The sequence below is a fragment of the Trachypithecus francoisi genome, unplaced genomic scaffold, assembly GCF_009764315.1.
Source record: "Trachypithecus francoisi isolate TF-2019V2 unplaced genomic scaffold, Tfra_2.0 Lachesis_group20, whole genome shotgun sequence".
Taxonomy (NCBI): Eukaryota; Metazoa; Chordata; class Mammalia; order Primates; family Cercopithecidae; genus Trachypithecus; species Trachypithecus francoisi.
Genome location: NW_022681466.1, coordinates 34,771,899 through 34,796,124, shown reverse-complemented (window position 1 = coordinate 34,796,124; position 24,226 = coordinate 34,771,899). Strand labels below are relative to the sequence as shown.

Genomic DNA, 24,226 nt, shown 5'->3' with positions numbered 1-24,226 from the left:
ATCATGCCACTACACTCCAGCCTGGGTGACAAGAGCAAGACTTCTTAAAAAAAAATTTTTTTGGCTGGGCGCAGTGGCTCACGCCTGTAATCCCAGCACTTTGGGAGGCCGAGGTGGGCGGATCACAAAGTCAGGAGATCGAGACCATCTTGGCTAACACAGTGAAACCCCATCTCTACTAAAAATACAAAAAATTAGCCGGGCGTGGTGCAGGTGCCTGTAGTCCCAGCTACTTGGGAGGCTGAGGCAGGAGAATGGCGTGAACCCGGGAGGCAGAGCTTGCAGTGAGTCGAGATCATGCCACTGCACTCCAGCCTGGGCGACAGAGCGAGATTCCGTCTCAAAAAAAAAAAAAAAATTTTTTTTTTCAGAGAATGGCCAGGCCGGGGAGCTCATGTCTATAATCCCAGCACTTTGGGAGGCTGAGGTGGACAGATCATTTGAGGCCAGGAGTTGGAGACCAGCCTGGCCAACATGGCGAAACCCCATCTCTACTACAAATACAAAACTTAGCCAGGCGTTTTGGCTCCTGCCTATTGTTCCAGCTACTTGAGAGGCTGAGGCAGGAGAATCGCTTGAACCTGTGAAGCGGAGGTTGCATTGAGCCAAGATCATGTCACTGCACTCCAGCCTGGGCGACAGAACAAGACTTTGTCTCAAATAAAAAGTCAGAGAAGGTGATTGTGCTTCTTCTCTCAGGATCCGATTCCTGAGAATGTCTCTCTTACTCCAGTATATAAAGCAGACATCTTGACCTCATGTTGGGATTCATGGTGCCATTGCCACCTTCAAGTAATTTTTATTTCTTCACATTGGGAGAAAATGTTTTTTTTTTTTTTGAAACAGAGTTTTGCTCTTGTTGCCTAGGCTGGAGTGCAGTAGCGCGATCTCAGCTCACTGCAACCTCCGCCTCCCTGGTTCAAGTGATTCTCCTGCATCAGCCTCCCGAGTAGCTGGGATTACAGGTGCACGCCACCACGCCCGGTTAATTTTGTATTTTTAGTAGAGACGGGTTTTCAATGTTGGTCAGGCTGGTTTCGAACTCTCGACGTCAGGTGATCCACCCACCTCAGCCTCCCAAAGTGCTGGGATTACAGGTGTGAGCCACCGGGCCCAGCTTGAAAATTTCTATATAAGCCAGTTTCCTGTTGATCAACCTAGTTGAAGAAACAAATCAGGCGAGACAAGTCACTACAAGAAATGAAGTAGGAAATAAGTATGAAAATAATGGCCAATTTTTGTTGTGCCCATACAAGGCATTGTTCTGTGTTTAACTTGCATTGTGTCATTAATCCTTACAGTTCTAGGAAGCCATTACAAATGAGGAAACTGTCTGGGCGCAGTGGCTCATGCCTATAATTCCAGCACTTTAGGAGGACAAGGCAGGTAGATCACTTGAGGTCAGGAGTTTGAGACCAGCCTGGCCAACATGGTGAAACACTGTCTCTACTAAAAACACAAAAATTAGCTGGGCATGGTGGCACAAGCCTGTAATTCCAGCTGCTCAGGGGGCTAAGACACAAGAATCTCGAACCGAGTGGCCGAGGTTGCAGTGAGCAGAGATGGTGCCACTGTACTCCAGCCTGGGTGACAGAGCGAGTCTCTGTCTCAAAAAAAAAAAAGGGAAACCGAGCATAGATTAAAAAACTTGTCCAAGATCATACAGCTAGAAAGTGACAGAGCCTGGATTTGAACCCAGCCAGGATGCCCTGAGAATCTGTAATCTTAACCATTGTTCTCTCCTACCTTTCTTTTTTCTGACCTTTTCCCCTCCAGGTTATTGTTCAAAACTACAACTCCATTTTGACACTTTCTCACTTGTACCGATCTTCAGACGCCCTCCTTATTCATGAGAATGATGCCGTCCATAAGATCTGTGCAAAACTGATGAATATCAAGCAGATCTCCTTTAGTGATATCAATCAAGTCCTCGCACATCAGCTGGGAAGTGTGTTCCAGCCTACTTATTCTGCAGAAAGCTCATTTCACTACAGACGAAATCCACTAGGTATTTGTCCCTCTATATGTTAATTATAGGAAAGCCTTATGTTCTGAAAACTTCAAAGTTTATTCTCTCTCTCTCCTCCTCTACCTGAAGATACACTTAAGTCTTGCTTATCTCAAAACCCTTTCTTCACATCTGCTTAGTTCTCTGAACTGTCTTACTGAAAAACTTTGAGAAGTTGCTAAAGGGCAGTGGGTATCCACTGCTCTTCTTCAGGATTCTTTCTCTCTTTTTCTTTTTTTAATAGAAACCACATTGAGGCTGGGCGCGGTGGCTCAAGCCTGTAATCCCAGCACTTTGGGAGGCCGAGACGGGCGGATCACGAGGTCAGGAGATCGAGACCATCCTGGCTAACACAGTGAAACCTCGTCTCTACTAAAAATACAAAAAACTAGACAGGCGAGGTGGCGGGCGCCTGTAGTCCCAGCTACTCGGGAGGCTGAGGCAGGAGAATGGCGTGAACCCGGGAGGCAGAGCTTGCAGTGAGCTGAGATCCGGCCACTGTACTCCAGCCCGGGCGACAGAGCCAGACTCTGTCTCAAAAAAAAAAAAAAAAAAAAAAGGAAAAGAAACCACATTGAGATATAACTCACCTAGCATGCAATTCACCCATTTAAAGTGTACAAGTCAGTGATTTTTTTTTTTTTTTTTTTTTTTTTTGAGACAGAGTCTTGCTGTGTTGCCCAGGCTGGAGTGCAGTGGTGCAATCTTGACTCACTGCAACCTCTGCCTCCTGGGTTCAAGCGATTTTCCTATCTTAGCCTCCTGAGTAGCTAGGACTACACTACAGGCACATGCTACCATGCCCAACTGATTTTTGTATTTTTAGTAGAGAGGGAGTTTCACCATATTGGCCAGGCTGGTCTCAAATTCCTGATCTCAAATGATCCGCCCGTCTCGGCCTCCCAAAGTGCTGGCATTACAGGTGTGAGCCACTGCACCCAGCCCTAGTCTTTTCTTAAGTACGGTAGCCAGACTGAACTCTGGCTTTGCAGTTTTTTTTTTTTTTGAGACGGAGTCTCGCTTCATCACCCAGGCTGGAGTGCAGTGGCTGGATCTCAACTCACTGCAAGCCCCGCTTCCCGGGTTTACGCCATTCTCCTGCCTCAGCCTCCCGAGTAGCTGGGACTACAGGCGCCCGCCACCTCGCCCGGCTCGTTTTTTTGTATTTTTTAGTAGAGCCGGGGTTTCACTGTGTTCGCCAGGATGGTCTGTATCTCCTGACCTCGTGATCCGCCCGTCTCGGCCTTCCAAAGTGCTGGGATTACAGGCTTGAGCCACCGCGCCCGGCCTGCTTTGCAGTTTTTAAAAGCGTAAGTCAGATGCTGTTGCTCCCCTTTTCAGAACCTTCCTGAGGTTTCCCGTCTCATCCAGAGTTGTCAATGTGGGCGTCACCATAGTGTGTGGAGATTGGGAATTCAAAGAGGTCTGAGTCTGCCATGTGGCGTGACTTTCCATAGTTGTGCTCTGACAGAAGGTGAGGAGTGGGGTTGGCCCAAGACTGGGATTTTGCCAGAAAGAGGAAGACTGATTGAAAGGCAGGCACTCTGGGCCGGGCGCGGTGGCTCAAGCCTGTAATCCCAGCACTTTGGGAGGCCGAGACTGGCGGATCACGAGGTCAGGAGATCGAGACCATCCTGGCTAACACGGTGAAACCCCATCTCTACTAAAAAATACAAAAAAACTAGCCGGGCGAGGTGGCGGGCCCCTGTAGTCCCAGCTACTCGGGAGGCTGAGGCAGGAGAATGGCGTAAACCCAGGGGGCGGAGCTTGCAGTGAGCTGAGATCTGGCCACTGCACTCCAGCCTGGGCAACAGAGCGAGACTCCGTCTCAAAAAAAAAAAAAAAAAAAAAGACTAGAACAATATTTAGTGAACATAGAATGACAAGAAAAGCGTATCAGGGCCGGGCGCGGTGGCTCAAGCCTGTAATCCCAGCACTTTGGGAGGCCGAGATGGGCGGATCACGAGGTCAGGAGATCGAGACCATCCTGGCTATACGGTGAAACCCCGTCTCTACTAAAAAATACAAAAAACTAGCCGGGCGACGAGGCGGGCGCCTGTAGTCCCAGCTACTCGGGAGGCTGAGACAGGAAATGGCGTGAACCCAGGAGGCGGAGCTTGCAGTGAGCTGAGAGCCGGCCACTGCACTCCAGCCTGGGTGGCAGAGCAAGACTCCGTCTCAAAAAAAAAAAAAAAAAAAAAAAAAAAAAAAAAAAAAAGAAAAGCGTATCAGTTCTCGTGTTTACTTTGTTTTCCTGGAGTTTACCTAAATATTTCATTCACATTTACAGTTATTCAGCTTCTAAATTGTAGTTTGCTTTTTGGCAAAGTGTATTTTCTCACTCGTGCTCAAGTCGGTGCTAAAATGAAGCAAAGAGGTGGTGTGTAATAGACATCATCTCTGAAATTGTATTCATATTAAACATTAAATAATTCTGGTCTAAGAAGAGAAAAAAACATTTGGCCCAGAAAACCTTCAAATCATGGTTTTATATAGATCATTGGCAACAGTGTGGAATAAAAAAAAATTAGTTCAGATTTTTTTTTTCTTTACAGGAGACTTAATGGAGCATTTAGTTCCCCATCCTGAATTCAAGATGCTGAGTGTTCGTAACGTTCCTCACATGTCTGAGAATTCGTTGGCATACAGTACATTTACTTGGGCTGGCCTCCTCAAGCATTTGAGACAGATGCTCATTTCTAATGCAAAGATGGAAGAAGGTAAAGAGTAGTCCAAAATATGCAGCCCACAAGCTAGAAAAAATGTCCGTCCTGGAGTCTCTATATTGAGACTATATACTGGCTTGGAGTAGTTGAGATAATGGTCCTTCCTTCTGGCTAGGGAGACTCCAGCAGAAACTCACCAGGGCATCCTAGGAGGGTTTCTTAATCACTTCACAGTTTCATTACCAAAAGACATTTCAAATGAGTGCCAGATTTTTTTTTTTAATCAAAGTAATATAGTTTAAAAAATCAAGTAGCCAAAACTCACTTAAATATATACTTAAATCCATACATTGCACTATATTTAAAGTATATCTTACTGTTTTTTTTTTTGAGACTGAGTCTCGCTCTGTTGCCCAGGCTGTAGTGCAGTGGCGCCATCTTGGCTCACTGCAACCTCCACCTCCCGGGTTCACGCCATTCTCCTGCCTCAGCGTCCCAAGTAGCTGGGACTACAGGCGTCCATCACCACACCCGGCCAATTTTTTGTATTTTTAGTAGAGACGGGGGTTTCACCATGTTAGCCAGGATGGTCTCTATCTCCTGACCTCGTGATCCGCCCATCTCAGCCTCCCGGAGTGCTGGGATTACAGGCGTGAGCCACCATGCCCGGCCAATTATATCTCAGTTTTTTAAAAGGTCAAGTAATGGACCAGGTATGGTGGCTCATACCTGTAATCCTAGCACTTTGGGAGGTCAAGGCAGGAGAAGCGCTTGAGCCCAGGAGTTCGAGACCAGCCTGGGCAACATGGCAAAACCCCTCTACAAGAAATATAAAAAATTATCTGGACATGGTGACATGGGCCTGTATTCCCAGCAACTTGGGAGACTGAGGTGGGAGAATCACCTGAGCCCAGGAGGTCAAGGCTACAGTGAGCTGTGATCACACCACTGCACTTCAGCCTGGGTGACAGAGTGAGACCCTTTCTCAAAAAAAAAAAAAAAAGTTAAGTAATGTCTGATATGAATTTATGGCAAGGAAAACAGCAATCCTACACCTCCCCATTACACAGATGAAACTACTTTCAACGTCTTTAGCTATTTCATGTAGAATTTGCCTCCATAGTTATAAATGTTTTACTTATATTGTTATCTCTTGCATTCCTAGTGTGAAAATTGAGAATTGGGCTGGGCATGGTAGCTAATGCCTGTAATCCCAGCACTTTGGGAGGCCGAGGTGGGTGGATCACCTGAGGTCAGGAGTTCAAGACCAGCCTGGCCAACATGGTGAAACCCCTTCTCTACTAAAAATACAAAAAAAATTAGCCAGGCATAGTGGCAGGCACCCGTAATCCCAGCTACTCAGGAAGTTGAGGCAGGAGAATTGCTTGAACCTGGGAGGCAGAGGTTGCAGTGAGCCGAGATAGTGCCACTGCATTCCAGCCTGGGTGGTAAGAGTGAAATTGCATCTCAAAAAAAAAAAGAAAATTGAGAATTGAATCATCTTACACCCCGTCTACACACACACACACACACACACACACACACACTCCCACATTCATATATATATATATATACACACTGACACGTATGTGCGCACTCATATACACATACACACTCATATTTACCTTCGTCCTTCCTCCTAACATACTTGGGAGTTAGATCAGTTTTCAATGTTTGTATTACTTTTGCTATATAAATATTAATTCATAGTAGAGCCTTGTACTGTGTACATAGATTATGTTTTTTTGTGTGTACAATTTATTTTTCCCTCCTGGAGTTGTTAATCATTATATTTATTTGGTTGATATTCCCTGTACCTATCACGAATTTATCCTCAAACTTTTCTGTAAAAAATGAATCCCTTCTCAGATGTGGTGGCTCACACCTGTAAGCTCAGCACTTTGGGAGGCTGAGGCAGGAGGATCGCTTGAGGCCAGGAGTTCAAAACCAGCTTGAGCAACAAAGCAAGACCCCATCTCTAAAAATATAATTTAAAAAAATTAGCTGGCCCATCGTGGTGGCTCACGTTTGTTATCCCAGCACTTTGGGAGGCCGAGGCTGACAAGGTCAGGAGATCAAGACCATCCTGGCTAACATGGATGTAGTAGAAACCCCATCTCTACTAAAAATACAAAAAATCAGCCAGGCGTGATAGCACACACCTGTAATCCCAGCTACCCAGGAGGCTGAGGCAGGAGAATCACTTGAACCTGGGAGGCAGAGGTTGCAGTGAGCCGAGATAGCGCCCCTGCTCTCCAGCCTGGGCAACAAAGCGAGACTCTGTCTCAAAAAAAAAAAAAAAAAAATTTAGCTGGGCATAGTGGTAGGCACCATCCTAGCTACTTGGGAGGGTGGGGCAGGAGAATCCCTTAAACCAAGGGGTTTGAGTTTAAAATGAGCCATGATCATGCCACTGCACTCCAGCCTGGGCAATAGAGCAAAACCCTGTCTCAAAAACAAAAAAAAAGAACTCTTTCTCAATATTTTTAAACCCATCAGGTAATCGACTACTTCCATTATCTGCTTAGAGACATCCTTCTGGAAGGCCTTTATCTTCCCATTCCATTCTGGACTGACTGCTGTCCAGGCTTGATAAGCAGCCAGCTCTGGCATCTCTGCTTGCCTCATCCTGATTTATATCTGTACCTCCTAGATTTCAAATCTGCTTTCTTGATTTATTCCCTCATATTGATGGACCATACCTTTCAGGAGCTCCCTAAGAAAGAGTACAAGGAAAGTAAAGTGTTTGAGGCTACAAATATCATTCTGGCTGGGCGCGGTGGCTCACATCTGTAATCCCAGCACTTTGGGAGGCCAAGGCAGGTGGATCATGAAGTCAGGAGATCGAGACCATCCTGGCTAACACAGTGAAACCCCGTCTCTACTAAAAATACAAAAATAAATTAGCCGGGCGTAGTGGCAGGCGCCTGTAGTCCCAGCTACTCAGGAGGCTAAGGCGGGAGACTCACTTGAACCTGGGAGGCGGAGGGAGGTTGCAGTGAGCCAAGATCGCGCCACTGCACTCCAGCCTTGGCGACAGAGTGAGACCCCATCTCAAAAACATAAAAATAAAAATAAATAAATATCATCATTCTGTTCTGCCATTGCATTTGAATGATAGTTTGGCCAGGGATAGGATTCTAGGTTGGGAATCATTTTCTTTTCACTGAGTATTTTGAAGGCATTGCTCTATCGTCTTCTCACTTGCAGCGTTGCTGTTGGGAAGTCTCATGTTCTGATTCCCAATCGTATTTTGTTATCTCTTGAAGCTTTTAGGATTTTCTCTTTGTCCCCAGCATTCTGAAAGTACTCGACATGGGTCTTTGGTTTATCTCAATAGAAGGTAAGCTTTATTATCTATTTGGTTTACTGTTGCATCTTTGGAGCCTGGAACAGTAAACACTCAGTGATTATTTGCTGAGTTAGTTGCTCTGAGCACTGAATGGACCCTTATGGACGTTGCAGACTTGTGTGGGTTTCACAGTAAGGCGATCTGCCTGGCTATTTTGTTGTTGGGCTTCCAAATATCATATTCAGCCTATCTTATCTCTTGATCAGTTGCTTCCTCCTCCATCTCTTTCCTGAACACATGATAAGCCTGGCTGCCAGCCTCTTCAGAGCTGGATGGGGAAGACATGGACTGTTAAGCTTTCCTGCGAAAGCTTCTACTTTGTGACCTGGTTTTCCAAAAGTTCTCTTTTTTTTTTTGAGACAGAGTCTCGCTGTGTCGCCCAGGCTGGAGTGCAGTGGCGCGATCTCGGCTCACTGCAAGCTCCGCCTCCCGGGTTCCCGCCATTCTCCCGCCTCAGCCTCCTAGTAGCTGGGATTACAGGCGTGAGCCACCGCGCCTGGCTAGTTTTTTGTATTTTTAGTAGAGACGGGGTTTCACCGTGTTAGCCAGGAGGGTCTCGATCTCCTGACCTCGTGATCCACCCGCCTCGGCCTCCCAAAGTGCTGGGATTACAGGCTTGAGCCACCGCGCCCGGCCCCAAAGGTTCTCTACAGGGCTGTGCCTGGTGTCACTGAGGCCAGAGCCTCCCAGGTTTAGCCTTTTCATAGCAGAAACCTCCTTCTAGGGTAGAAGAGCACACTCCCCCTGCCGCAGGGAGTGGGGAAGGGGCACTCACTGCCTCTCAAACAGATTTTTAGTTAATCCTCCTGTTTTTTTCCCCACTTCTATTTTCTTTTCTCTTTCTTTTTTTTTTTTTTTTTTTTTTTTAGATGGAGTTGCACTCTGTCACCCAGGCTGGAGTGCAGTGGCCTCATCTTGCTTGGCTCACTGCAACCTCCACCTCCCGGGTTCAGGTGATCCTCCCACCTTAGCCTTCCAGGTAGCTGGGATTACCAGTGTACCAATGTGTACCGCCACACCTAGCTAATTTTTTATTTTTAGTAGAGATGAGGTTTTATCATGTCAGCCAGGCTGGTCTCAAACTCCTGATCTCAAGCGATCCGCCTGCTTCAAATTCCCAAAGTGCTGGGATTACAGACGTAAGCCACCGTGCCCAGCCTTTTTTCCACTTTGAAAAGTGTCTGGTCGGGGCCGGGCGCAGTGGCTCAAGCCTGTAATCCCAGTACTTTGGGAAGCCGAGATGGGCGGATCACGAGGTCAGGAGATCGAGACCATCCTGGCTAATACGGTGAAACCCTGTCTCTTTAAAAATACAAAAAACTAGCCGGGCGACGAGGCGGGCGCCTATAGTCCCAGCTACTCGGGAGGCTGAGGCAGGAGAAAGGCATAAACCTGGGAGGCGGAGCTTGCAGTGAGCTGAGATCCGGCCACTGCACTCCAGCCTGGGTGGCAGAGCAAGACTCCGTCTCAAAAAAAAAAAAAAAAAAAGAAAAGTGTCTGGTCTACTTCCAGGACCTCAACTGTGGGCAAAATTTTTAGCTTTTTCTTGTTGTGCGGTCAGTAACCAGTAGTTCATTTGCTCTCCAGCTTCCAAAATTTTGTTGCTGTTATATTCTCTCCTGTTCCCTTTTTTTCTTGTTTATGGTTATCCTTTTATTGATTAAGCAGGATCTGAGGAGAGAGTGGCAGGAAATTGATATGTTCAGTCTGTCATGTGTAACTAGAAATCATTACTAGGTGTTAATAGCATACATTATACCACAAATTAAAATAAGTTAGGTTTTTATACTATGAGAGTAGATTTTCTCAACATTTATTTGTAATATCTTATGGATTTTAGATTATAGTGCCAGAGGTTTGGAGATAAGTAGAAAGTTTACGTGTGAAAATAGTGCTTCCTGAATTTTTTGACCACAGTACCTGTTTTTCTAGCAATACCTGTTAATACGGCAAGGAACACAATGTTCCTTAGAGTCGTGTGAGACGTGCTGCTCTGAGCTCTCTTAGGTCAATAAACCACAGTTTGCTGAGTTCCCATGTGGAACTTTAGGGTGTCAACATTTTTTTTTTCTTTTTTCTTTTTTTTTTTTTTGGCGGGGGGGATGGAGTCTCTCTCTGTCACCCAGGCTGGAGTGCAGTGGCTCTCGGCTCACTACAACCTCTGCCTCCCGGTTGAAGCGATTCTTTTGCCTCAGCATCCCAAATAGTTGGGACTGCAGGTGCGCACCACCATGCCTGTCTAATTTTTGTATTTTTTTAGTAGAGACGGGATTTCACCATATTGGCCAGGCTGGTCTTAAACTCCTGACCTCGTGATTTGCCTGCCTTGGCCTCCCAAAGTGCTGGGATTATAGGCATGAGCCTCCGCGCCCGGCCGGGTGTCAACATTTTTTCACAGTTGTATAGTTTGAACATATAAATGTTTTCATATACGTGTATGAATAGTATATGAATAAATATATGGCACAAGCCAGGTTGAAGGATGTAGTTTTATAACTCTTCACATATTCTCTGCTCTGTGGGAAGATTTTGTGCGTTTTGTTTTTGAGACAGGTTTCACTCTCACCTAGGCTGGAGTGTAGTGGCGCAATCATAGCTCAGTGCGGCCTCAAACTACCGGGCTCAAGTGATCCTCCTGTTGCAGCTTCCTGTAGCTAGGACTACAGGTGTGTACCACCATAAGTGACTAATTTTGTTATTTATTTATTTATTTTTTTGAAATGGAGTCTCACTCTATCGCCAGGCTGGAGTGCAGTGGCACAATCTTGGCTCACTGCAACCTCCGCCTCCCGGGTTCAAACGATTCCCCTGCCTTAGCCTCCTGAATAGCTGGGACTACAGGTGTGTACCACCTCGCCCAGCTAATTTTTCTATTTTTAGTAGAGACGAGGTTTCACCATGTTGGCCAGGATGGTCTCGATCTCTTGACCTTGTGATCTGCCCACCTCGGCCTCCCAAAGAGCTGGGATTACAGGCATGAGTCACCACACCCAGCCTAATTTTGTTATTTCTTTTATTTTTGTAGAGTTGGGGTCTCACTATGTTGCCCAGGCTAGTCTTGAACTCCTGATTTCAAGTGATCCTTCCACCTCAGCCTCTCAAAGTGCTGGGATTACAGGCGTGAGCCTCTGCGCCTGGCCTCTATGTAAAGATTTACCCCATTTCTATCACCATCACTATCTGTTTCTACATATTCTACCTTTAGGGAGAATGTGTGATCCAGGAAGGAGCAAGGCAGAAGTTAGTGCCCCCCAACTTTTTTTTTTTTTTTTGAAACGGAGTCTTGCTCTGTCGCCCAGGGTGGAGTGCAGTGGCACGATCTTGGCTCAGTGCAGCCTCTGCCTCCCGGGTTCAAACGATTCTCCTGCCTCAGCCTCCCAAGTAGCTAAGATACAGGTGCCTGCCACCACACCTGGCTACATTTTTTTTGTATTTTTAGTGGAGATGGGGTTTCACCATGTTGGCCAGGCTGGTCTTGAACTCCTCACCTCAAGTGATCCGCCTACCTCAGCCTCCCAAAGTGCTAAGATTATAGGCGTAAGCTACCATGCCTGGCCTTGAAGTTAATGCATTTTGTGACCTAGCTTTGGAAGTTATTTCTGCAACATCCTTTTGGTTAAGGTCAGCCCTCTCCAGTGTGAGAGCAGACTCCACAAGGGCTTGAATACCAGGAAGCGAAGATGATTGGGGTCATGTTGGAGGCTGACTACTGTTCTCTGCGCTGTCCCTAAGTCATGTCCTCCCACATGCACGGTACATTCTTCCCCTCCCAAGGCTCCCAATAGTTACATACCATTAGCACATCGGTCCAAAATCTTATCCTCCAAAAGCAGCATGGATTCATACTCCTCAAGTGAGATTTCTCGCACTGTCACCCAGGCTGGAGTGCAGTGGCACGATCACGGCTCTCTGTAGCCTCGACCTCCTGGGCTTAGGCAATTCTCCCCACTCAGTTTCTCCGGTAGCTGGAACTATAGGTGCATGCCACAGATGCCAGACTAATTTTTGTATTTTTTTTTTTGGAAGAGGAGACCACTATTTTTTGTCCAGGCTGGTCTTGAACTCCTGGGCTCAAGAGATCCTCCCACCATAGCCTACCAAAGTGCTGGGATTACAGGCATGAGCCACCACACCCATCCTAAGATATCTTGTACTCAAAGATAGCCCTTTGAGTACAATTTTTTGCCCCAACAAACTCTAGTGGAATAGGCATAGGAGAATTGATAGACCCTCCCTTTTAGACAGGAAAAATAATGCCTATAGTCCCAGATACATGGGAGGACAAGGTGGAAGGATCATTGGAGCCCCGGAGTTCGAGGCTGTAGTGAGCTATGATCACACTTGTGAATAGCCACTGCACTCCAGTCTGGGTGGCATAGCGAGACCCTGTCCAAAAAAAACTAACATACACATTCCACAAGACCATTTTCCTCCTCTCGTTCAGAGCCATTTATAAAATCTCTTGCTTTTGGGCTGGGCGCAGTGGCTCACGCCTGTAATCCCAGCACTTTGGGAGGCTGAGGCAGGCGGATCATTTGAGGTCAGGAGTTCGAGACCAGCCTGGCCAACATGGTGAAACCCCCTCTCTACTAAAAATACAAAAAAATTGGCCGGGCGCGGTGGCTCAAGCCTGTAATCCCAGCACTTTGGGAGGCCGAGACGGGCGGATCACGAGGTCAGGAGATCGAGACCATCCTGGCTAACACGGTGAAACCCCGTCTCTACTAAAATATACAAAAAAATTAGCCGGGCGAGATGGCGGGCGCCTGTAGTCCCAGCTACTCGGAGGCTGAGGCGAGAGAATGGCGTAAACCCGGGAGGCGGAGCTTGCAGTGAGCTGAGATCCGGCCACTGCACTCCAGCCTGGGCGACAGAGCGAGACTCCGTCTCAAAAAAAAAAAAAAAAAAAATACAAAAAAATTAGCTGGGTGTGATGGCGCACACCTTTAATCCTGTCTACCCAGCTACTAGGGGAGACTGAGGCAGGAGAATCACTTGAACCTGGGAGATGGAGGTTGCAGTGAGCCAAGATCATGCCACTTCACTTCAGCCTAGGCAACAGAGTGAGACTCCATCTCAGAAAACTAAGTAAATAAAATAAAATCTCTTGCTTTCTTTTTTTTCTTTTGGTAGGTATTGATTGGCACGTGCGGCCTCCTTCATCAGGACTTCCTTGTCTTGGTAAAATGTCTCTCAACAAGGACCTGCATTTTAACACTTCCATTGCTAACTTGGTCATTCTTCGTGGGAAAGATGTGCAAAGTGCAGATGTGGGTAAGAAATTCAGATGAAAATTAAGATTTACATTTTGCACATGTACATGCTATATGGTACAAATGGCTTTTTTTTTTTTTTTTGAGACCGACTCTCGCTCTGTCGCCCAGGCTGGAGTGCAGTGGCCGGTTCTCAGCTCACTGCAAGCTCCGCCTCCCGGGTTTACGCCATTCTCCTGCCTCAGCCTCCCGAGTAGCTGGGACTATATTAGCTGGGACTACAGGCGCCCGCCACCTCGCCCGGCTAGTTTTTGTATTTTTAGTAGAGACGGGGTTTCACCGTGTTAGCCAGGATGGTCTTGATCTCCTGACCTTGTGATCCGCCCGTCTCGGCCTCCCAAAGTGCTGGGATTACAGGCTTGAGCCACCGCGCCGGCCACAAATGGTTTTTTTTTTTTTTTTTTTTTTTGAGGCAGAGTCTCGCTCTGTCGCCCGGACCGGAGTGCAGTGGCCGGATCTCAGCTCACTGCAAGCTCCGCCTCCCGGGTTCACGCCATTCTCCTGCCTCAGCCTCCCGAGTAGCTGGGACTACAGGCGCCCGCCACTTCGCCCGGCTAGTTTTTGTATTTTTAGTAGAGATGGGGTTTCACCGTGTTAGCCAGGATGGTCTCGATCTCCTGACCTCGTGATCCGCCCGTCTCGGCCTCCCAAAGTGCTGGGATTACAGGCTTGAGCCACCGCGCCCGGCCCCACAAATGGTTTTTAAAAAGTCCCTGTATTCTTGGAGAAAGGAAAGTAATAACTATGTGTTTTAGTGGCAAAATTTGACCATGGTATCAGTTAGTATGTGTCTAGACACCAATATAGAAGTGGTTTAAACAAGATAAAAGCATAATTCCTTTAGCCAGGTGTGGTAGCACATGCATGTAGTCCCAGTTACTTGGGAGGCTGAGGCAGAAGGATAGCTTGAACCAGGAGGTCAAGGCTGCAGTGAGCCATCATCGTGGCACTGCCCTCTAGCCTAAGCAACAGAGCAAGACCCTGTCTCTATTTAAAAAAAAAGAATTGTATTCTGAACATCTGGCTGCCCTGTCACCCTTACTTTCCCATCTGGCTGCCTCCTTATAGAAACGAGCAGAGAAGGACCTGCCTCCTTTCCTGTTTTGTTTTTTTGGGTTTTTTTTGTGACAGATCTCACTCTTGTTGCCCAGGCTGGAGTGCAGTGGTGTGATCTCGGCTCACTGCAACCTCCGCCTCCCAAGTTCAAGCAGTTCTACTGCCTCAGCCTCCTGAGTAGCTGAGATTACAAGTGTGTGCCACCACGCCTGGCTAATTTTTGTATTTTTACTAGAGACAGTGTTTCTCCACGTTGGCCTGACTGGTCTCAAACTCCTGACCTCAGGTGATCCGCCCACCTCGGCCTCCCAAAGTATTGGGATTATAGGCTTGAGCCACTGTGCCTGGCCAGGCATGCCTCGTTTTCTGAAAGTCCCATATCACACTTGAATTTCTGTCCCATTGACTGGGACTGAGTTCTGGGCCACACCTCACTGCAATTTCAGTTAAAGTTTAGGGGAATTGATACTAAGGAAGAAGGGGTGAACAGGAATTGCTAAGGAGCAGGAATTGCTGGACAACCAGTTGTATCTGTGACAAGCATTTTGTTACAAATTTTTCAGGAAGTTGAAAGAGCATTATTCTTTTTGTGTGTGTGTGTGAGACAGAGTCTCACTGTCACCCAGGCTGGAGTGCAGTGGTGCAATCTCAGCTCACTGCAACCTCTGCCTCAGCCTCCTGAGTAGCTGGGATTATAGGCGTGTGCCACCACACCTGCTTGATTTTTGTATTTTTAGTACAGATGGGGTTTGACCATATTGACCAGGCTGGTCTCAAACTCCAGACCTCAAGTGATCCATCTGCCTCGGCCTCCCATAGTGCTGGGATTACAGGTGTGAGCCACTGTGCCCACTGTGCCTGGCTGAAAGGGCATTATTCTTATTAGCTTTGTTTTTCTTTTTTTTTTTTGAGACGGAGTCTCGCTCTGTCACCCAAGCTGGAGTGCACTGGCCAGATCTCAGCTCACTGCAAGCTCCGCCTCCCGGGTTCACGCCATTCTCCTGCCTCAGCCTCCCGAGTAGCTGGGACGACAGGCGCCCGCCACCTTGCCCGGCTAGTTTTTTGTATTTTTTAGTAGAGACGGGGTTTCACCGTGTTAGCCAGGATGGTCTCGATCTCCTGACCTTGTGATCCGCCCGCCTCGGCCTCCCAAAGTGCTGGGATTACAGGCTTGAGCCACCGCGCCCGGCCTTAGCTTTGTTTTTCTATGGCGATTTTCTGGGTTCATTTTATCATGACTTCAGCAAGTATCGTGTTTGCTACTTCTTGTTGTGATACAAGGAAAACCAAGGCCTAGCATAGTGGCACGTATGTGTAATCCCAGCACTTTGGCAGGCTAAATCAGGAGGATCGCTTGAGGCTAGGAGTTCGAAACCAGCCTGGGCAACATAGCGAGACCCCATCTCTACAAAGAATTTTAAACTTTAGCCAAGTATAGTGGTGCACACCTGTAGTCCCAACTACTAGGGAGACTGAAGCAGGAGGATCACTTGAACCCAGGAGTTTGAGCCTGCAGTGACCAATGACGGTGGTGCCACTGCACTCCAGCCTGGGTGACAGAGTGAGACCCATTATCAAAAAGAAAAAAGAAAACTGAACAATCTAGTCCTTGTAATGTCCCTTAGAGAAAGAACAAATAATAGTATAAAATAGGGCCAGGCACAGTGGCTCTCACCTGTAATCCCAGCACTTTGGCAGAGGTGGGATGATTGCTTGGGCCCAGAAGTTTGAGACCAGCTTGGGCAACATAGTGAAATGCCATCTCTACAAAAGATAAAAATATTAGGCATGGTGGCATGGGCCTGTAGTCCCAGCTACTTGAGAGGCTGAGGTGGGAGGATCACTTAAGGGCAGGAGGTGAAGGCTGCAGTGAGCTGTGATAGTGCCTCTGCACACCAGCCTGGTGACAGACTAAGATCCTGTCTCAAAAAAAAAAAACAAAAAATTAGTATTATATTACTTTTGGATAAATCGTCCATATTCATTGTATAGAAAAAAAAGGGGGACAGTGCAGTGGCTCATCCTTATAATCCCAGCACTTTGAGAGGCTGAGGCAGGTGGATCACTTGAGGCCAGGAGTTCGAGACCAGCCTGGCCAACATGGTGAAACCCCATCTCTACAAAAAGTACAAAAATTAGCTGGGCATGGTGGCAGGCACCTGTAATCCCACCTACTTAGGAGGCTAAGGCGGGAGGATTGCTTGAGCCCCGGAAGTAGAGGTTGCAGTGAGCCAACATCATGCCACTGCATCCCAGCCTGGGCAACAGAGTGAGACCCTGTCTCAAAAAAAAAAAAAGTAGTAATAATTCACACCTTTCAGAAAAGTGTTAAGAAGAATGCACACCACCATGTATAGCTAATTTTATTTTTAGTAGAGACGGGGTTTTACTATGTTGCCCAGGCTGGTCTAGAACTCCTGAGCTCAAGCGATCTACCCTCCTCCGCCTCCCAAAGTGCTGGGAGTCACTGCACCAGCCAACACAAGTTTTAAAAGGCAAAATAAAAGATCTCTGATGAAGTAGACAAGAAAATATCTGTTTGTTTATTTGTTTTCACAATTACTAATTTATGCTATAAAAAGACGGCTTATCTTGTTTTTACTCTAGAGGGATTTAAAGATCCAGCTCTCTACACTTCCTGGTTAGAACCTGTTAATGCTTTCAACGTGTGGAAAACCCAGCGGGCCTTTAGCAAATATGAGAAGTCTGCAGTGTTGGTCAGCAATAGCCAGTTCTTAGTAAAACCACTTGATATGATTGTCGGGAAGGCATGGAATATGTTTGCTTCAAAGTAAGTATAAAATAAGTCTACAAACTTTTCTTTTTTTTTTTTTGAAACAGAATCTCACTCTGTTGCCCAGGTTGGAGTGCAGTGGTATGACCTCGGCTCACTGCAAGCTCCGCCTCCCGGGTTTAAGTGATTCTCCTGCTGCAGCCTACTAAGTAGCTGGGATTACAGGCTCCCACTACCACACCCAGCTAATTTTTGTATTTTCAGTAGAGGCAGGGTTTCACCATGTTGCTCAGGCTTGTCTCAAACTTCTGACCTCGGAATCCACCTACCTCGGCCTCTGAAAGTGCTGGGATTACAGGCATGAGCCACCGCGCACAGCAGCCTTTCTAACCTTTAAGCAGATACTGTAGCGTTAAAGCATGAGGTATGATCTCGAGGAAGCATGGTTACCACTTTGTAGGTGTGAAGGTGTGAAGCCTTGGGCACGGGACTTCAGGCTTCATTGCCTCATCTGTGTAAGAGGATCCTAACTGAGGAAATTTCTGGTGAGGATTAGATAAGATAATCTTGTAAAACAGCTAGTACTGTGCCTGGCTAGTAAATGCTCAGTAATTGTTTGACATTATTAAAGTAGAATTTTATTATAAAGCAGGGACAATAAGATAGTTTTCAAAAATAAGATTTGGCCGGGCACAGTGGCTCACACCTGTAATCCCAGCACTTTGGGAGGCTGAGGCGGGCAGATCAGCTGAGGTCAGGAGTTCAAGACCAGCCTGGCCAACATGGTGGAACCCCATCTCTATTAAAAATACAAAAATTAGCTTGGCATGGTGGTGGGTGCCTGTGATCCCAGCTACTTGGGAGGCTGAGGCAGGAAAATCGCTTGAATTCAGAAGGTGGAGGTTGCAGAGAGCCAAAACTATGCCATTGCACTCCAGCCTGGGCGACAAGAATGAGACTCTATCTTAAAAAAAAATGAAATTAAAAAAAAAAAAAAGAGGCTGGTGCGATGGCTCACACCTGTAATCCCAGCACTTTGGGAGGCCGAGGTGGATGGATCACAATGTCAGGAGATCGAGACCATCCTGGCTAACACGGTGAAACCCCATCTCTACTAAAAGTACAAAAAAGGCCGGGCGTGGTGGCTCAAGCCTGTAATCCCAGCACTTTGGGAGGCTGAGACGGCGGATCACGAGGTCAGGAGATCGAGACCATCCTGGCTAACACTGTGAAACCCCGTCTCTACTAAAAAATACAAAAAACTAGCCAGGCGAGGTGGCGGGCGCCTGTAGTCCCAGCTACTCGGGAGGCTGAGGCAGGAGAATGGCGTAAACCCGGGAGGCAGAGCTTGCAGTGAGCTGAGATCCGGCCACTGCACTCCAGCCTGGGCGACAGAGTGAGACTCCATCTCAAAAAAAAAAAAAAAAAAACAAAAAATTAGCTGGGTGTGGTGGCAGGCACCTGTAGTCCCAGCTACTCGGGAGACTGAGGCAGGAGAATAGAATGAACCCAGGAGGCGGAGCTTGGAGTGAGCCAAGATAGCGTCACTGAACTCCAGCCTGGGCGACAAGCGAGACTCCGTCTAAAAATAAAAATAAGGCCGGGCGCGGTGGCTCAAGCCTGTAATCCCAGCACTTTGGGAGGCCGAGGCGGGCGGATCACGAGGTCAGGAGATCGAGACCATCCTGGCTAACACGGTGAAACCCCGTCTCTACTAAAACATAAAAAAAACTAGCCGGGCGAGGTGGCGGGTGCCTGTAGTCCCAGCTACTTGGGAGGCTGAGGCAGGAGAATGGCGTGAACCCAGGAGACGGAGCTTGCAGTGAGCCAGGATCCAGCTATTACACTCCAGCCTGGGCGACAGAGCGAGACTCCGTCTCAAAAAAAAAATAAAAATAAAAAAAATAAAAATAAAAATAAAAAAAATAAAAATAAAAATAAAAATAAAAATAAAAATAAAAATAAAAAAATAAATAGGCTGGGTGCGGTGGCTCAAGCCTGTAATCCTAGCACTTTGGGAGGCCGAGACGGGTGGATCACGAGGTCAGGAGATCAAGACCATCCTGGCTAACACGGTGAAACCCCGTCTCTACTAAAAAATACAAAAAACTAGCCGGGCGAGGTGGCGGGCGCCTGTAGTCCCAGCTACTCGGGAGGCTGAGGCAGGAGAATGGCGTGAACCTGGGAGGCGGAGCTTGCAGTGAGCTGAGATCCAGCCACTGCACTCCAGCCTGGGCCACAGAGCGAGACTCCATCTCAAAATCAATCAATCAATCAATCCTTGGGAGACTGGAAGATCCTCATGTTTCTCAATAAGATACATGATTAAATTCAACTCAGTTTGATACTAAGAAATGTCTATTTCATACTAACATGTTTTAGCAGATTTCTTGATCTCTACCAGTTACTTAACTCAAAGCAAAATTCTTCAAATGACTGAACAAGGCTTCTAACTATCTTTTTTTTTTTTTTTTGAGATGGAGTTTCACTCTTGTTGCCCAGGCTGGAGTGTAGTGGCGTGATCTCGGCTCACTGTGACCTCTGCCTCCCGGGTTCAAGCAATTCTCCTGCCTCAGCCTCCCAAGTAGCTGGGATTACAGGCATGTACCACTACACTCAGCTAATTTTTTATTTTTAGTAGAGACAGGGTTTCTCCATGTTGGTCAGGCTGATCTCGAACTCCTGACCTCAGGTGATCTGCCCACCTTGGCCTCCCAAGGTGCTGGGATTACCAGCATGAGCTACTGTGCCCAGCCACCTATAACTTTCATTAGCTCGGATACCCCAGGGCCCAACCATCCTGCGTGTGACCAGTCCATAAAACCCCACTCAGGCTGGGCATGGTGGCTCACGCCTGTAATCCCAGCACTTTGGGAGGCCAAGGCTGGTGAATCACAAGATCAGGAGTTTGAGACTAGCCTGGCCAACATGGTGAAACCCCGTCTCTACTGAAAATACAAAAAGTAGTTGGGCATGGTGGCAGGCACCTGTAATCCCAGCTACTGGGGAGGCTGAGGCAGGACAATGGCTTGAACCCAGGAGGTGGAGGTTGTGGTGAACAGAGATTGCGCCACTGCATTCCAGCCCAGGCAACAGTGGGAGACTCTGTCTCAAAAAAAAAAAAAACCCACTCCACAGGGCCGTGAACTCCATCCTCTTTTGGTGTCATTCCTGTCCTACTCTCATTAAATGGTAGCAGCCATTATTATGTCAATTTCATTCATGTCTGCCCTTGATATTCTTTTTGCACATGATTTTTGTGCCTCAGAACATTTGCAGAAAGCAGTCAGGCATGGTGGCTCACGCTTGTAATCCCAGCACTTTGGGAGGCCAAGGCAGATGGATCACTTGAAGCCAGGAATTCAAGACCAGCCTGGCCAACATGGTGAAACCCCACCTCTACTAAAAATACAAAAATTAGCCTGTTGTGGTGGTGCCCACCTGTAATCCCAGCTACTTGGGAGGATGAGTCACAAGAATTGCTTCAACTCAGGAAGCAGAGGTTACAGTGAGCCGAGATCACACCACTGTACTCCATCCTGGGTGACAGAAACAGAGCAAAACCCTGTCTCAAAAAACAAACAAAAAAGAAAGCATTTGTGGTGTGGGAGGGATTGAGAGGACCACCCTGGCATAACTACAAATTAAATGTCCTGAGAGCACCTGGGAGGCTTCACTCCATTCCTAGAACTGGATTGATGTGTTTTCTAGTTTCAAGCCTTATATGAAACTTCTCAGGTACTTTTCAGAGTTTATACTGAATATAGGTTGTTATATATATACTGAGTAGATAGCCAAATCTGAACATGCTGCTCTTTCCTGGGTGCCTCTTCTTTGCCAATTTTTTGGACACAAAAAACAGGGAGCTTGACATAAATTTTGAAAGTTCAGGCCGGGCACGGTGGCTTATACCTGTAATCCCAGCAATTTAGGAGGCCAAGGCCGGGGGATCACCTGAGGTCAGGAGTTGGAGACCAGCCTAATTAACATGGAGAACATGGAGAAACCCTGTCTCTACTAAAAATACAAAAGCAGCTGGGTGTGGTGGTGCATTCCTGATATCCCAGCTACTCGGGAGGCTGAGGCAGTCAAATCACTTGAACCCGGAAGGCGAAGGTTGCAGTGAGTGGAGATCGTGCCATTGTACTCCAGCCTAAGCAACAAGAGCAAAACTCCGTCACACACACACAAAAGAAAAAAGAAGGGCTGGGCACAGTGGCTCACATCTGTAATCCCAGCACTTTGGGAGGCTGAGGCAGGTGGATCACAAAGTCAGGAGTTCGAGACCAGCCTGGCCAAGATGGTGAAACCCTGTCTCTATTAAAAATACAAAAATTAGCTGGGTGTCATGGCATGCGCCTGCAGTCCCAACTACTCAGGAGGCTGAGGCAGGAGAATCACGAACCTGGGAGGCGGAGGTTGCGGTGAGCCGAGATCACGCCACAGCACTCCAGCCTGGGCAACACAGCGAGACTTAAAAAAAAAAAAAAACGGGCCTGACGCAGTGACTCACGCCTATAATCCCAGCACTTTGGGAGGCTGAAGCGGGCAGATCACGAGGTCGGGAGTTCAAGACCATCCTGGCTAACATGGCGAAACCCCATCTCTACTAAAAACAAAAAATTAGCCCGGTGTGGTGGCGGGCACCTGTAATCCTGGCTACTTGGTGGGCGCTGAGGCAGGAGAATGGTGTGAACCCAGGAAGCGGAGCCTGCAGTGAGCTGAGATTTCTCCACTGTACTCCAGCCTGGGCAATAGTGCAAGACTCTGTCTCAAAAAATAATAATAATAATTCACTAATCTTTGGAGTAAACAAAGCAAATGTAAGACTTCTGAAAGATGATGTGATCTTCAAATGTTCATGAGCTAGAAAAGGTCTGTTTATTGTTGAAGAGTTACTCATTTGCCTGACATTTTTTATTTTGTAATTTCTGGGTTTTTTTCCACCAGAGCCTACATTCATCAGTACACAAAATTTGGAATTGAAGAGGAGGACTTTTTAGACAGTTTCACGTCATTAGAGCAGGTTGTTGCCAGTTACTGTAACCTCTGATCTTGAACAATGGGAAAAGTACCTTAGGGCATTTTTGGACCAAAATATTTTCAATACGATTTTCTCTGTAAAGTTTTCAAAGTTCCATTCTGTTAAAGTAACCACGTAGAATGCTGAGTCTGTTCTGCATACCTATGCCCACAGAAAAGGAAGAAAACTTTTTAAATGGAGAATCGCATGTTTTTCAATGAAAACATCTATTTGGTATTTCATTTGTAAGAAAAAAATGGTGCTTTTATAAAGAACTTAGGGGAAACACTTTGCTGAGATATTGGGACTCTGGAACTAGCCAAGAAAAGAGGATATTCTCTACACGTTCCGAAATCTTCCTTCTTTACTCCAAAAACAACTCACAAAGCATGAACCAAACTTACACAGCATAATTTCAAGCTAAGGAACTGTAATTCTGTACTTAATATATTCATGTTTGAAATGAATGCTTTGAACCACAGGAGGGAGATGTTGTCAAATGCTACAGTGTGAACATGTATTTTGAATATTCTGTAACAGGGTAAGAGTTTCCACTCAAAGCAGCTATTTAAAAATAAATATGAGGATTTTGGTAATAAATGCTTATGCCTAACTACAAAAGTAAATAGGTAAATGTGCACTTTGTGTGCTTTTCTTAAACTTTTTGGGCATGAGAAAATTGGGTCAGCTTTTGTTTTGGATCTTGGAATGCCAGAGCAGGAATTTATTTTATTCAATTATTGCTTTAAAATTACTTATAATGGGATGGGCATGGTAGCTCACAACTATAATCCCAACACTTTGGGAGGGCAAGGTGGGAGGACCACTTGAGACCAAGAGTTTGAGACCAGCCTGAGCAATACAGTAAGACCTCCATCTCTACAAAACAAAATTTTTAATTAGCTGGGTGTGGTGGCAAACACTTGTGGTCCAAGCTACTCTGGAAGTTTGGGTGGGAGGATCACTTGAGCCCTGGGAGGTCGAGGCTGCAGTGAACTGATATCGTGCCTCTGCACTCCAGCCCGGGTGACAGAGTAAGGCTGTCTCAAAAAAAAAAAAAATACTTACAGGTATTCAGCTGGTATGGATGATGGTTATATGCTTTTCAGTAAAAGGGATAAGAATTTTCACCTAAATGTTTCACTAAGTTAAGAAAATTATCACCAAGGAAATATAATTACTTGATGAAATTGACACACAAGATACGGGTTTCACCCAAGACAAAACATGCTTGGAAATTGACAACTGAGTTTGAAGGGAATGTTGTATTTCCATAAAACACATCACATGCAATATATTAACGAATGTAAAATGAGAAACAAATAGGAACATTTGCCCTTTCTGCCAAATCTACCAGTAGTGACTTTTATATGGAAAAATGACAGTTCACAGCTTCACTGGTTCTTCCTTTTCTTTCCATGTGGAAATGATTACCTTTTTGCTGTTTTTCTTATCGACTGTTGCTATGATTTAAAATACTGAACCATATCTTATTTCTAAGGAATGTAAAAAGTGGTCTGTTCTGCTGCTAAAAGGCACACCCCACTGCTGCATTTCGTTAACCCAAGTATACTTGAAAAATAATTAGATCATACTTTTTACAAAACAAGTTAAAGTAATTGTTTAAGCATTGAAGAGATCCACAGACTGAAACAATTTCCCAGACTAAACCAGCATTCATGAAGATCTGTAACTGAGTGTCTCACCAGGGGTCAATGCGATTCTGAGGAACCTTGCTAGAAGTTAACTTGAAAGAAAGTCATAAGTTGAAATCATTTGATATTTGAGAAAATTCATGAGGTACCAATAGGGGCAAGTATATTTCTAATTCGGCAACTCATGGAATCAGTAGCAGGTGAATATTAGAAGCAAATCCCAACTAGACAGAGCTCTTGGTCCATTTACTTATGCTATTTGACCCTTTTTTATGATCTACAACTGCATTATTTGATATGTAAGGTTACCTATTATATATATGTGTGTGTGTCTGTGTATGTGTGTGTGTGTGTATATATATATATATATATATATATTTTTTTTTTTTTTTTTGAGACAGGGTCTCACTCGGTCACCCAGGCTGGAGTGCAGTAGCATGATCTCAGCTCACTACAGCC

At 46.2% G+C, this 24,226-nt stretch overlaps 1 protein-coding gene across 9 annotated transcripts in view; it reads left to right on the top strand.

Annotated features, from left to right (window-relative positions):
* TUBD1 (tubulin delta 1) overlaps positions 1–22,738 on the top strand; it is a 36,622-nt gene extending 13,884 nt beyond the window's left edge. For 4 of the 9 annotated variants that reach the window (XM_033183732.1, XM_033183734.1, XM_033183735.1 and 1 more), the window contains 5 exons: positions 1,777–2,008; positions 4,564–4,728; positions 13,160–13,300; positions 16,963–17,146; positions 22,040–22,227. In XM_033183732.1, coding sequence (XP_033039623.1) covers positions 1,777–2,008; positions 4,564–4,728; positions 13,160–13,300; positions 16,963–17,146; positions 22,040–22,142 — 825 coding nt within the window. In that variant the 3' untranslated portion in view covers positions 22,143–22,227. Of the gene's footprint in view, positions 1–1,776; positions 2,009–4,563; positions 4,729–13,159; positions 13,301–16,962; positions 17,147–22,039 lie in introns of all 9 variants that reach the window. The other 5 variants (XM_033183727.1, XM_033183729.1, XM_033183726.1 and 2 more) reach the window with 4 other exon arrangements.
* Positions 22,739–24,226: the final 1,488 nt, after the last annotated feature.